This window comes from Drosophila serrata, unplaced genomic scaffold (genome assembly GCF_035046125.1).
Source record: "Drosophila serrata isolate PLE 108 unplaced genomic scaffold, ASM3504612v1 contig_272, whole genome shotgun sequence".
Taxonomy (NCBI): Eukaryota; Metazoa; Arthropoda; class Insecta; order Diptera; family Drosophilidae; genus Drosophila; species Drosophila serrata.
The window spans coordinates 9,420,030-9,434,037 of record NW_028257170.1 but is presented as its reverse complement, the minus strand read 5'-3'; the positions used below and the strand labels follow the sequence as shown (position 1 = coordinate 9,434,037).

At 40.5% G+C, this 14,008-nt stretch overlaps 1 protein-coding gene across 5 annotated transcripts in view; it reads right to left on the bottom strand.

The window, feature by feature from the left end:
• Window positions 1–9,002: 9,002 nt before the first annotated feature.
• Window positions 9,003–14,008, bottom strand: part of blot (solute carrier family member bloated tubules) — a 29,775-nt gene continuing 24,769 nt past the window's right edge. For all 5 annotated transcript variants that reach the window (XM_020960165.2, XM_086833603.1, XM_020960166.2 and 2 more), the window contains 3 exons: window positions 11,476–11,621; window positions 11,280–11,416; window positions 9,003–11,202 (listed from right to left, as the gene is read on the bottom strand). In XM_020960165.2, the coding sequence (XP_020815824.2) occupies window positions 9,423–11,202; window positions 11,280–11,416; window positions 11,476–11,621 (2,063 nt within the window). In that variant the 3' untranslated portion in view covers window positions 9,003–9,422. The remainder of the gene's footprint in view (window positions 11,203–11,279; window positions 11,417–11,475; window positions 11,622–14,008) is intronic.

Below are 14,008 nucleotides of genomic sequence, written 5' to 3'. Positions count from 1 at the left end.
AAAACGTGTAGATTTTCTATATATACTCGGACGCAGCATCTGCCCGCCCGCGGTCGGCGCTGGCAGCGGCGTCTTCACCTGGGCGACAGCTGTTAACACTCGGCCAAAAAGCCGAAATCGAAAGCGTTTTGGCCAGATGAAGATGCGCCGGCAGCGCAGTCGACAGCGACAGCGACAGCACCAGAGACTGGCTGACCAGGCCAGCCAACCAGTCTGAGTTGTTTGTGTTTGATGTTTGTGAGTTAACAGCCAGATAACATGGCTAAAACAAAAGCACCCAGATCGAAGTGCGGCCCAGCAATTATGGCAGAAGATGAGCGAGCAACCGGTGGCCAGCGGCCACTCTTATTGGCATTTCTACTTAGCCAGCAAATAATTTTGTGCAGAAGTCTCTTTGGCGAGTGTTAAACACGTTGTCGTGCAGCATTTAATTTGGCCGATTTGGTACATTCGGCGGCAGATTTGGTAAACTTGGTAAATTGGGTCCCCCCGGATAGCCACCGAGCCACCGAGCCGCTGAGCCACCGAAATTTCATCAATCGACGCTGCGCGACAGCCGAGAGATGCGCGCTGCGAGCCAAGCCAAGTCAAGGCTCCCATCGAAGCTTGCCAAGGCAAATAAGACTCGGGAGCAGCGAGATCATCATCAGGCGTTGGCTAATGGCAATTACCCAGACGCGGCCAGGTCCCCAGGCCTACACATGCAGTGCAGTGCACTTAGAGAAAATAATATTTCACAAAAAAAAATAGAAACCATGTTAACTTCCATAACTCTAAATCGATCGATCGATAAGCCAACTATTCATTCGTTTTTATTCGGAAAGCGCAAGCAACTCTCATCTCACTTATTGTTGCTACTTAAACTAAAGTATTGTTTATTAAAACTATATTTATTAGAGCTTTGATTAAAGTTCTTTAAGATAATTCAAAATAATTTATCAATTTAAATGAATACATTTCCGGTAAACGCATAAATGTAAACCTGCAAATACCAAGTGATTATTTTGAACCTCTTTCCTTAAAGACATCGTGATAAGATGACATTTTTGATTTCCAAAGCTTGCTTAAAAACTTGTTGAAATAACTACTTAATATATTTGTATTCAATATATATCTAAATCAGTTTATACTTATTATATTTATCACTCTTTTAGCACCTATTTTCTCCGTGTGTGGAATATTGAACCGGTTGACTGGGCCAAAAAGGCCCAAATGCGTATGGGGTCAGCAGCTGGAGTTGAATGTTAAGGTAGGCTCATCTCGGCGCATCTCAGCTCGCACTCATCTCTGACTCCTCTGAACGAATGACCTTTAAACGCACACAACTCGGCGATCTGCGATCTGCGAATAGCAATCCGCGATCGACGATCTTGCGAAGAAGCTGCATTCTTCGAGCGACACCCAAACGGGTTTCGCCAGCGTTTGTCATCGCCTGCAGTGTGTGTTTCGTCGCATTTTGTTTATAATAACTAGAATTTATTAATTTTCGAAGTCACGCCAAGCTTTTAATGAACCAATCAGAGTGACACCCACTGATGGGACGGAGTCATGAGCCCGGCCAGCCCAAAATAGAAGTGTGACTTTGAACTCTTTCGGGCCAGAGGTGCGTGGTCAGCCGTTCAGGGTCTGCTAATGCTAGAATCTCTCAATAAATTCAGACGGAAGTCAACCCACTTAGTGGCCGGTGCAACAATTAATTCTCTGCATTTGTTTATTGCACAATCCGGTGAGAAACCTCCGGCTGGTCATCTATTCGGGTCATAACTTGCTTCGCACATCCCCACCAAAAGCGAACGCCAAAGGCAATGACACTTGACGACGACTGCTGACATTTCAAATTTGTCATTGCGGATAACTGAAGCGTCTTCGTTGTTTTTATTATTTTTCCCCCTTTGATTTTTATATTTTTACTTGCATGGAAAAGCCTTTTTTTGTCGCATCATCGGACATTGCAACAGGTGATTATTTAACGACTATTTTCAAGTGAGAATTGATTGAGATTTTGGACTCTTGCGAAGGACGAGTCAAGTCCGTCAAGTCGTTCTAAGCCGCATTCTAGACCGGTTACTTCTCAGCAAATTTTAAGCTATAGTTTTGTATCCACAGGTAGTTTTAGATGGTTTTTTTATACATTCGTATATTTCTTGCCTTTGTCTCCTGGTGCGGAAATCATGAATATGATATTTAGATTCGCTTTCAGCTTTATCACCAAAAAAGATCTCATCTTGGAGCTATTTCCGAATGATGTTGCCACCACTGTCTTGTTAATGGCATCTGATAGAGTCAACTGGCCTGAACTGAATCATCAGAAAAGCCAAGTGTGGAAGGTAAACATATATTAAATCACAGAGTTTACTGCAGTTTTTCTTTCAACAAAAAATACTTTTGCCAAAAGCCAGCATCTATAAACAAATATTTAAGTTTGTTTGCATAGGGATTCGTTTTGGCTTTTTTATTGGAGTTTTTTGTTTGAGTTTTTTGTGCTGGTGAATTTTTTAAGAAACTTAGATGCTTACATGTTTTTGTGGATAGTAATTTTTAAAACTTGCATTGACATTTGACTTGGACTTGTTAAAACCTGCTGTCAAAAAAGATAATTTACTAACACATCTTTTAAGACGAAAGATTAATGTATCGATTGAAGAAGTTTGTGTGAAAGAATAATATATTGCCTGTACATTTTGCTATGAATATATAAATATGTATCATAATTATTTTCTTAGCTTCATTGAGGCTACCTAGAACAGTTTCTTGAATACTTCTACCCATTCAGGTAGAGACAAAAGAGGCTTATCTAATCCAAGACCAAATTAAATACCCTCACGCACGGGCCATTAAAATTGAAATCAAGTCTCGAGTAGAGATACAAAGATATATCTTTGAATTGTATATAATTCAGCCGCAAATCGGCTAATGAAAAGTGTTCGTTGGCAAGGCAGATGAAAGAGTCGCCACTGAATATTTATTAGAAGGCCGATGACTCTCTTCCCACCCAGAAGATTCACGCAGTTTTGAATGGAGGAGAAGGAGGTGGGGATTTGGACAATATCTCAGAGTGCGTGGTTATTCAAATTTCGCGGATCTTGTCTCTGAGGGGATCGTATAAATTTTAGAGTCAAATGTCACGTCACCTGCGTCAGCAGTTCGGAAAGAACAAGCGCCGAAACATCGTTAATTGTGCTTATGATTTATGCAAATTTATCCCTATACATAACGCATTTGTCCGCGTCTCTCTGAAGAATTCTACACGGCTTCAGTCAAGGCGGACTATATTGTTTTCTGCTTAAGATTTATATTTATGTAAATCTGCGGTCCAAACAAACGCCAAACCCGGACTAACTAGTTTCCCACTTTATTTAGTTATTTTTCGTTTTGTTTTTTTGGGTTTAGTTTTATATTTGGCTTGGAATTCTGGTCTAGGAAGTAAAAATATATATATAGAGCTTTATGGCAGGTTCTCTCTGAATTTTACAACATGCGAAAAAGCGAAATGGAAAGTTCTAGGAAAGAGAAGTTTTAATTATTAAATTATATAACAAATTGACAAATTAATGAGTACAATAATTATATAGATTTGTTTCATAAATTATGGCTTTTTGATTTAATTAAATGAATAAATTATTCATAAGCCTCATAAAGTTTTTCAAGTTAAAATTCAGGCATATTTTAATGATGCATAAATTTTAAGATTAGCTCCCACTTACAATCTCTCTAATTTGTTTGTGATTTTAACAACTAAAACAATGTTTACTAAATGCAATAATAGATGAATATTTTTTTCAATAGTTAAAATTTATTTAGATTAAATCTCATATTCGTATTAATTCAAATCTTTCAGGTTAAAATTAGAATAAATTCAAACGAAAGTCCTTGGAAATAAAACACACCTAATAGACTTAATTTGTCAGCCTGACACAATATATTCAATATCGATTAAGTCTTTGCTACTCGCATATAAATAAAAGTTGAGTTATCGTTGCATTGATCTGTGAAACATTCACCTTAAATTGATTTAGATCGGGTGATAAAAATTAAATGAATTGCGCCAAACATGTTTTAGCTGGAATTTGTTAAAACAATAATAAAGTACAGTTAGCTTGCCCCCTAAATTTATGAATATGATTGCGACAAAATGTAAAATCTTTGCACGGCCATTGAATAATTGTTAACATTCGGGCTCAACAGATCGCATAAACAACCCGCTAACGGCACTTAGTTAATGGATATTCCCCAGCCGATGGATAAATTGCGTTTGAAATTCATTTAAGATCTGTGAAATTATAAATTTACTCAAAACAAATACAACAAAAAAACCTGCAGCCACGATTCAGCTGAGCTCGACTCAAAATTAAAGGCGGCTTTGGGGTGCGAGGAAAAAAACGTGTTTTTCCCCGCCAAAGACCCAGAAACAACAAAAAATATTAATAAGCCTTATCAAGGACACCGGCAGGCGAGAGCGTTAACCAGTTTCTGGCCAGCAATTTATGGGCCACAATTGTTGGCCATTGCCATTGGAATCCTTGTCGCGCTAAATGAAACACCACCCATTCAATTTTTTGGGAACCTTCGAGGGTCATCTCGCTGGAGCTGAAGCTGGAGCTGGCAGCTGCTGGGACCTGGCCATTGGTGGCAAAACCAGTTCCACAGAATCTGGGCTCGGGCCATTACATAACCGAGTGACCCTTGAAAGTTTAACAAACTGGCCTGGCCTTTTAAAGCGAAAGTGCCGCGTTTAACCAGAATCTTACAACAGATATCTTGTAACAGATTTATCATTAATCAGGCTTAGATCGGTGGGGGATCAGTTAATTAGTTGAGTGATGGCAAAATAAATATAGTTCAAAAATTTCAGTTTTATCGATTCATATCAAAATGTTTACAAATTATAGCAAAAATTTCCAAAAACAATATAAATTTAACAAGGATTGTACATTAGCTGTTTCGAAACATACGCATATTATTTTGAATTCCATATTTTATTTATTCAAATATTAATCGCTTTTTCCAATTATTTAGATTTTTCCTGCTCTACATTGATTTTATCGATATTTTATAAATACATTTATTATCGATAATATTTCATATACCGATAACTTATTTAAATATTTTCTGTTATGTCTAAAAACCAGTTTTAAGGTTTAAATAATAATAATATAAGTACGATATTTTCCACAATATTTTTGAAGGAACCTATCAACGTTATCGATAAATATCGATAATTTATTAACAATTTAATTCTTTATCAATATGATAAACATTTGTATCTTAGCAAGAGCTATTTACTCAATATCCCAAATAATCCTCTTAATTTTCCACTTATATTTACTAATCGTTATTAAGTATAATATATATTTCGATATTTGAATACCCATATCCCCAGTTTCTTTACGATTAGGCTAATCCAAAATTGAGCTAATTATTCACTTGAGGCGTCACCTTGTCTCAAGTTCATCTCGCGACTCAAAAGCTCCGTGGGTCAAAACGGAAGGTGGCCGAAATGGAACTTGAGAGCTGGCTGATTAATGGCCATCTCGAGAGTGCACTTCACCTCTGCCATCTCCGGCGGTAAATTAGCCCACTTGGGGCTAAAAAATACGATCTCGGAGTGCAAATACAGTCAGAAATTGGAGCAACCACACGCGTCGACGGCCACAAGGCTGTTCGGGCCCCAAAATTATATTCACAAATGAGTTAAATATAATGTATGAATTGGAGCTACAGATCAGGCTTTCAGGCTTTAAGCCGTCGCTGTGGACATGCTTATATTCTACACGTATTGGCCAAAATTTGTGACCGGCCAGCTAAATAAAAACACAAGCCAAAAAATTAATTTCGAATAAAATTCATTTGTTTTTGACGAGGGGGACTGGGAACTGCGACCAACTGGTTATATCGGCCCATCTCATTTCATTTCAAAAGCCAACTGGTTCGTCCCAGCACATAATACATAGCCATTTACTTAAATCTTGTAGGCAGACCACTTTTGACAGCGGCGATTCTACGCCCGAAAATCCAAATTAAAAGTCAGACATGCAAATTTTCCTGTTTTTTTCTCTTGACAAACACACCCTTTGTCTTACAGGGGACTTGGTGGGTTTTTTGTTTAAGTATATTCTATAGGAAGTTCTAAAATTAATCCAAATTATTAGGCATTTAAATTAAAATTTCTTGTACAGTAATTAAAGGAGGAGACACTTTTAGGAAATAGGATATATTGTGTACAAACTTTGTATGTGAAGGAGTCTGTAATTAAGGGTCTTGGAAATATTTTACTAATAATTTATTGTGAATTGGTCATAGTCGCTTTCCTTATTTCTATATTTTTAATATATTTAATAACGAAGAAGTATTCTTAACACAACTTAAAGAGTATTCCCTCTTCGACTTGATGTTGCGTTTGGCAATATCAATGTGATTTAAGAAGAGGCTGTATAAGGTCTCCACACTGACGCACTGGCCAGAGCCAAATATATATATTTTTTATATTATTAATTTATCGATGTCTGGACGATCGGTGGTGGCCTGTGAAGTTTTTGATTGCTGGGAGCCACGAACATCGTTCTGCAGATGTGAAGGCGCCCAAAAGGCCGTGTTTCTCACAGTTGCCCATTAATTTTCGGCACGTCTTTTGTGATTTGTGGGTATTCCATGTGAAATACTGGGAGTTCCGCCTTTCTGGGCCTTGATTGGAAATCGCTCCTTAATCCGGTATCTTCACGCCGGATAATCCTCGGTTATCCTTGCGTGTCAGTGGCGGCATTAACTCGGATTGACATCGCCTCTCAGGCGTTTAGCGCCAACTTAATTGAATTATGCAATCCGCAGACGTCAATCAGTGTGAAGTCCCCGTCCAGTCCCCGCTCGGTGGCATCTTCTCGACTCGAAGGTTAGATGGACCAGTTTTCTAATGAATTTCAGATAAAGTTCGGCCGGCCAGAGCCACAATGAACGCCTAAGTATTTATTAGCTTTAATTTGAATTTTCATATAAAACTAAAACCGCGAACAAAACTCGTTGCGGCGCTGCTTCTGCCGCTGCTTCTGCACGGAGATACATTTAGACATAGATGCTTCTATCCGAAAACATAAGACAACAAACCGAATCAAGTTCACCTCGAGTGTATCAAATTTGTATAAAATTCATCAGTTAGCAAATACGTCAGCTGGTAATACAAGATTCGTGGCTGCTTCGGCCACAAAATAGTTTGTGGCCAGCTCCAACTCTAGCCTCTGTGTGTGGGTATTATGCAAAGCAGAGGAAGAAGACCACAGCCAATACTCACACACTCACATTTAGTGAGAGATATATACAAATATAGCCACTTGTACCTGTTGAGCATCGATTAGCATTTTAGTGACTGCCTTAATGATGGACACTCCGCCATGGGAGCCGCGCACCGCCATGCAGTTCTGCGCGTCGACCAAACTATATTTCTATGTGGAATCGATTAACTCGAGCCATACATCACACGCTTGTTCATCCATTCGATATGCCCCATTCAAGGCCCCCCTCTGTGATCCGAACAAGAGCTGGAATCAGCTTAGAAGTGGCCAAAACAACCATTGAATGACCACTTAATGGCCGAACTTCGCACTTATTTAGCGCTATTAATTCGCCTCGAGAATCTATCACATTTTCGATGCAAATTAACTTGTAATTGCTCAATTATCCTTTTTTACGGCTACATAAATCTCTCAGTTGACTAGAGTAATTAGTAAGTAACAAAAATACTTTCAATTCAAAATGTAATTTTAGAACAGGTGACCTTTTCGAAAGCGAATAAAACATTATATTGAATGATTAATATTCTTCAAGTATTCTAGCTTTTCAAACACAGCAGGTTAAAGTCTGCTTTAGCCATTTCATGTTTAGTTTATTTCTAGATTACTTTGTTGTTAAATACCAAAACTGCCTAATACTTTTCTAACTATGTTTTACCAAAAGATACATCTTAGAAATATGTGATATAATCCAACATAAAATTTTCCAGGTTAAAAACACGGAGTATAATCTTTAATCTTTCTGCAACCTACCTACGAACAAAAAGGAGCTTAGCTCTAATTGGAGGCCCCAGATATGGGCCTCACCACTGCAACCTACCATAATCTTTAATCAAATGTGAACTTTTAATGTTGTGGCTGAGCCCAGGACCTTTTCAAAATAACATATGTATTTATAGTTTCATTCTGAATCAGCTAAACATCTACTCCAGTTTCTTGTCTTAGTCATACACACTTTAAAATATTTTTGTAGACATCTAAAACAAAGCCAACTAAAATCTTATTCAAAAAAATAATTCCACTGACTTGTCTGGTTATGTATAAATCTAGAAATTCCACAATGGTCATTTTGAAATATGAATAACAAGTGAATAAACTTTAACAATAAAATGATTCTTAGGCCTTCGGATATGATAAACAAAAGCCAGGAATCGAAATTAATCTAGACAAAGAGCTACCTAAAATAATAGAATCATTGATTTAATCGAAGACTAAACCCATTGAGATAACGGTAATCATACTTGAACAATCGATAAATTAAGCCAAAATGAAACTGAATCTGACTTCATCGGCTTTCGATTTCGTTTGCGTCAACATAACTTGCTCTACAGGCTCCTAAAAGAAAGAGATTCTTGCCAATTTTAATTGTCATCGTAGGAAGTTCACTTGCCAAAATACAAATCGCGTTCGCGAAACCATTTTGTGCAAATTTGTAGCCGAAATTTATAGCTCAAAATAGCGGAATATATAAATTTGAAGCTGGATTTTGGTAGTTAGCAGCGGCAGAAGTATCCGACACGATCCACCGATCATGTTGGAGCATGTATGCTAATTGAAATTCTGGTTCCTAAAAAAATTTCTGGAACCCGATTTGGTCGACTGAGATATTTAAGTAGGAACGTTCCGTGATTAGGAAACAAATTTAGCACCCGACTTGATAAATATCCGAACTTTGATATTTAATAGCCATATAATTTCGACAAAAAACACACCCGGGGTCGATCATAATTTACTAATCCAACTATTTATTACATAAGATCGTTTTCGAAATCGTTGTGTTTCAGTGTAACTTTACAATGGATAGGATAGCGGGTCATCGGTCTAAGGACTAACTTAGGGCTACGGTTAATTCAATTGCTACAATTCATGGTTGGTTTCTCCTCCTGGCCTCCAGATGATGAAGAACAATGACAACGGAATTTCATCGACTTAAGCTAAGGAACTAGATCGTATAACTATATCTAGGGATGCTCTATGTACAGCTCGCAACTAGAAGATACACTTTCCGTATGGACATGCTTCATTACTCGTGGCTTACAACTAAGTGAATACGGATTACAGATACAGATACGTTTGTTTTGGATGCAACAAGTCTTTTTGAATGTGAATGCTTCGTTTCCTCCTCTGGGTTTCCGGCCAGTCTCACAGTTCCGTGGAGTACTCCTGCGGATTAACGTTGAACTTGCGCCAGCAGATGTGGTCACCAGCTCCTCCAGGTGGCAGTTTGTGCGAGTTGACATTGACCACAGAGCTGGCCGATCTCTTCACATGGACACTGGGTGGCGGTGGCTGGACAGGAGCCGCCAGGCAACCCGTGGAACGTCCCAGCGGATTGCGGGACATGGCCGCCGATGGAATGTGACTGCTCTTACCATTCCCATAGGTAATCGATTCGTTGGAGGGCGAAATCTCTATCCTGGTGGCATGCCCACCATTTCCACTGCCTCCATCGGACAGACGACGTATGTAGACCACCTCACGGTGCTTCTCCACCGACTCCCTGGGCGGTGGTCGAATCTGTGTCTGAGGCTGGGCAGTCTGTCGCATTCGCTGGGAATACCTGCTGCTGGATTTGGTGTCGCCACTCGCCTGGAAGGGCACGTACTGCTGCTGCGTGATGCCTGGGAACTTGTCCACACTGATGTCCTCCTCGATGGCCGAGTCCCCGAACATGGAACCGCTGTAGTTGGGTGAGCTGTTGCCCGGCGTAGAGGACTTCCAATGCTGCTGGTGCATCTGGGTTTGGGTTTGACCACCACTGACTCCATTTTGGACTCCATACTTTGGAGCACTTGAGTACTGACCCTTCTTGATCGAGTGGGTGTAGTCCCGGGTGCCTCGCCTACGCAGGGTAAAGTCCCGGCGGCCCGTGTCCTGACACACCGAGCGCCACTGCTTCCAGGAGTGACGGGCCAGTGGATCAGCTGGACCCCACTCCTTCGCTGGTTTGGAGGCCTCGCAGATCATGCCGAAGAAGTTGTACTCCACCTGACGAAAGATCTGTACGCATGCTATGATCAAAATCACTGCCAGAACGAACAGGATGGGTGCCCAGCGCGGCAGGTACTCGGCCAACAGGTCATACTGGTCATCATCGGCACACCACCACACCAGGATGCCCGTGAGCACGGCCGGACAAGTCACCCACAGCCACATCCACACCCGGAAGATGGGTCGGCCAATGGAGAACTCCAGGTCGGTGTAGATGTTCTTCGCCCCGTAGATCCAGGTTATGGCAATCAGCTCAAACACCAGGGCCGTCACCACCATGGTGCCAACCAGTCGCGAGTCCAGGACGCGGGCAATGAGGAACTTGGGCGCCGCAAAGGACATCACTGCCACCACGAGTCCAATCAGGCAGATGACGTAGTTGGGTCGTCGTGGCACAAGCCGCGTCGAGGTATACACCGCCACAGTGATGGATACCATGGCAGCGAGGATAACCAGGACATAGATCAGCGAGGGTACTAGATGCTGCAGCAGTTGACTGTCGCCCTCCTTGGAGCCGTTGAGCACCCGGTCGTAGATGGCCGTCAGGGGCTTTAGCTCCTCCATGTTCTGGTAACCATTCGCTGACAGATCGAACTGCACCATGAACAGGGTCACGGCGATGGCATTGATCAGCAGGTTGAAGCAGAGATACACCACCGAGGTCCTCACAGCATCACCCTTGTACAGGAACTTGCCCGTTACCATGGGAAGTGCCCCAAAGCCGCAGTTCACCGAGAAGAGCACCTGCATCAAAGCGTTGAACCAGATGTTGCTCTCGGCCAGCAGGCTGACATCGAAGCCCCACAGCTCCGGGAAATAGTGACGGCTGAAGGAATTGCGCACCTCCCAGCCAGTGAGGGTACACAGCAGGACCAGGCCACTCAACCCGTAGACGAAGATGCTTCGCCTCAGGATCTTGGCATTATGGGTGCTGTTTAGGGGAATAAAGATTGAATTAGCTAATGTTTCTGTATGAATATATAATTTATATTAACTCAGGTTTCTTACCACAGCATTACCACTATCCAGAGGCCTATTAGGCCCGCTGCCAGCAGGCCAAAGTACAGAGGATTACGCCAGAAGGGCGTGAGGAAGGTCTGCTGCAGGCACTCCTGGCCACTGATGCCCATCAGAAGGTAGCCACTCTGCGGAGGGAAAATAAGGCATTAAGTTGATTTGCTTTGAGAGGAAAAATAGTACCCACCATTCGCAGCTTCACTGGTCCGGCGCATTCCCGGAATGGCAGGTCATTGGAGGCGAACATCCCGATGTAGGCCAGTGCCAGCACGGCCTGCAAGGACACCCAAATGGCTGAGAGCCACGAAGCAAAGCGACTGACAATGCAGGCTCCTGGAAACAGAATCAGAGAGAAATTTACTTATTAAACATATAATTACAAGATTTATAGGGAAAATATCTCATACTTAAAATGCAAATTTTTCATAGAACTTTTCCAATATATGTATGTTATATCCATATCGTGAAACACTTTTTGATCAGTTCAAATTACAATACTCAAATCTCATAACAAAAGAACGGAAGAGGAGAAGACTAGTTAATTAAATTACTTTTGTCATTTAAATTGCGAAATTCATAAAAAGCCAAAGCCAGACCAAAAAGCATTCATTTGAAAAGAGCTCAGGTGAAAACTTGTTATAAATGAGAATGAGATTTTATTTTATTTTTTGTTTGTGCTGATTTTACATTTACATTCATAACATATTCTGCGTCTGCCACTGCCACTGAGAAACTATTCGCCAAACCAGATCGATTTGACCTTAAAAACACACCCAAAAGCTGTTAATTTGTATTGTAAATTGATGGGGGGGGGGGAACTACCCCAAGATGACATTGATAATTGTTCAAAAATAAAGCAATAACTTGGGTTTTAAAGGTTTTTAGGGTTTGGCGAGTGTGTTTGATGGCTTCGAAGAAAATATGAATAAAATATTTAAATTGGTAGTAACCGTATTTTTTGATGGCCTCCGTTTTGTCTATAGCTTTACACTTCCTCTATATGCTTATGATTATTGCTTGATGTTTGTGTCTGTGGATCTCCGTTACAAGCACCGTTTTGCACATATTGCAAAAAGGTGAAGGAGCAAAAAATCAGCGTTCTGTGCTCATTCATTCGGAGTCAGTGCTTATAATAAGCAATCGGCACGTGCCACGAATCGTTTTCCACATTTATCGTAATTATAGACTGCAAACCACTCACTCGTGAAACCGCTCTTCACTCAATGAGCTCAATGATTTCGCAATGAATATGTGTACGAGCAGACGTCTGGGTATTTTGAAATAAATTTAAGCATTGCCTTCGGCCTTTTTTATACGTTTTATATAGGTGTTAAAAGGCGCCTAATTGTCTTATGCCTTCTTGTGATTTTTTATATTCCTCCATAGACACTTGTTTCACATTGTTCGTACTTAGAAAAGGTTATAAACTTGGGGGTAATGAGTTTTCTTCATACATTACTCATACGCACTGGTGTCCTTCACAACGTGTAGTTGTTGAAGAAGTCTTCTTTCTGGTGATGTTCCTTAATAAGCAACTATTTTAAGTTGTTCGGAACTAGTTTAGGCCAAGAACTAAGAATGTCATAACCTCTTTATTGCTAATAATAAGTTTCCTTAAAACATTTCACATACGCACTGGTGTCCGTTCTAATGTATATTTTTTAATTATTGTTTATGGTTATATTCCTTAACACGTAATTATTTTACATATCTTTGTACTAGCTTAGGGCATAAACTATGAAAATTATAACCTTTTTAAGGCATATAATGAGTTTCATAAATATATCGCTCATACGCCTAGGTGGCTTTAAAAATTTGGGGGATTTAATTTTTATTCCTCCTAAAGATATTCACATCTTTCAACACTAACTAGGTGGTAAACTAGGAAAACCATAAGCTTAATAATAAAAACCATAACAAGTTTTCTTATTAAATTGCTCATACGCACAGGGCTCCTTCCGAAACTAATAAATTTTTTGCTCTAACAATTTTCAAGCTAATATATTTTCCATGTTTTATCTTTTATTCAACTATCTTTAAAAACATTCTATAACTTTAAAAACCTTATATATATAAATTTTATAAATTTTATGTTTTTTTTACTGAATGCCAAAAAAGGGCGATACAACGAAGGCATTCCTTTGCAGCCACCAAGCATTCACGTGTTTTTTGTTGTTGGTGTTTTTACTTTATATTATTACTGAGGTCTTTTCGAAGGTGTTGTGTCGTAATTTGCAGTTGTCGTTTTTGCTTTTTGCCATTATTAGTTGTTTGTTCTCATATTGCTCATTTTTGAATTCGTTTGTTTCTCGTTACAATTGTTTTTGGTTTATACTTTTGTTCATTTAGAATTTGCCTTAAACGTCTCTATGGTTATTTTTTGTGGACGCGCCCGTGTTCCCCGGCCCACACCGCAGCCACCCGCACAATGTCCTGTTTCCGTTCTCCGCCGCCTGTTTCCGTTTCCGTTTCCGTTTCAGTTTCCATTTCCGCTTCCGCATCGTCAATTTTTCCGTACACTTCCGCTGCGCCGTTCCGGTCCTGCCCCGCCCCAATACGCGTAGCTCTTTGGCAGAGGGGGCGCCGGCGGGCGGCAGAGTTCGATTTTCAATTTGTTGTTATTCAGATAGCGGCGACGATATTACTTGGATGTCCTGTGAGTAGTCCTGCCGCCGCCCAACGATTCGTCCCCGTCTGCCCCGCAAGTGGGACGGAGGACA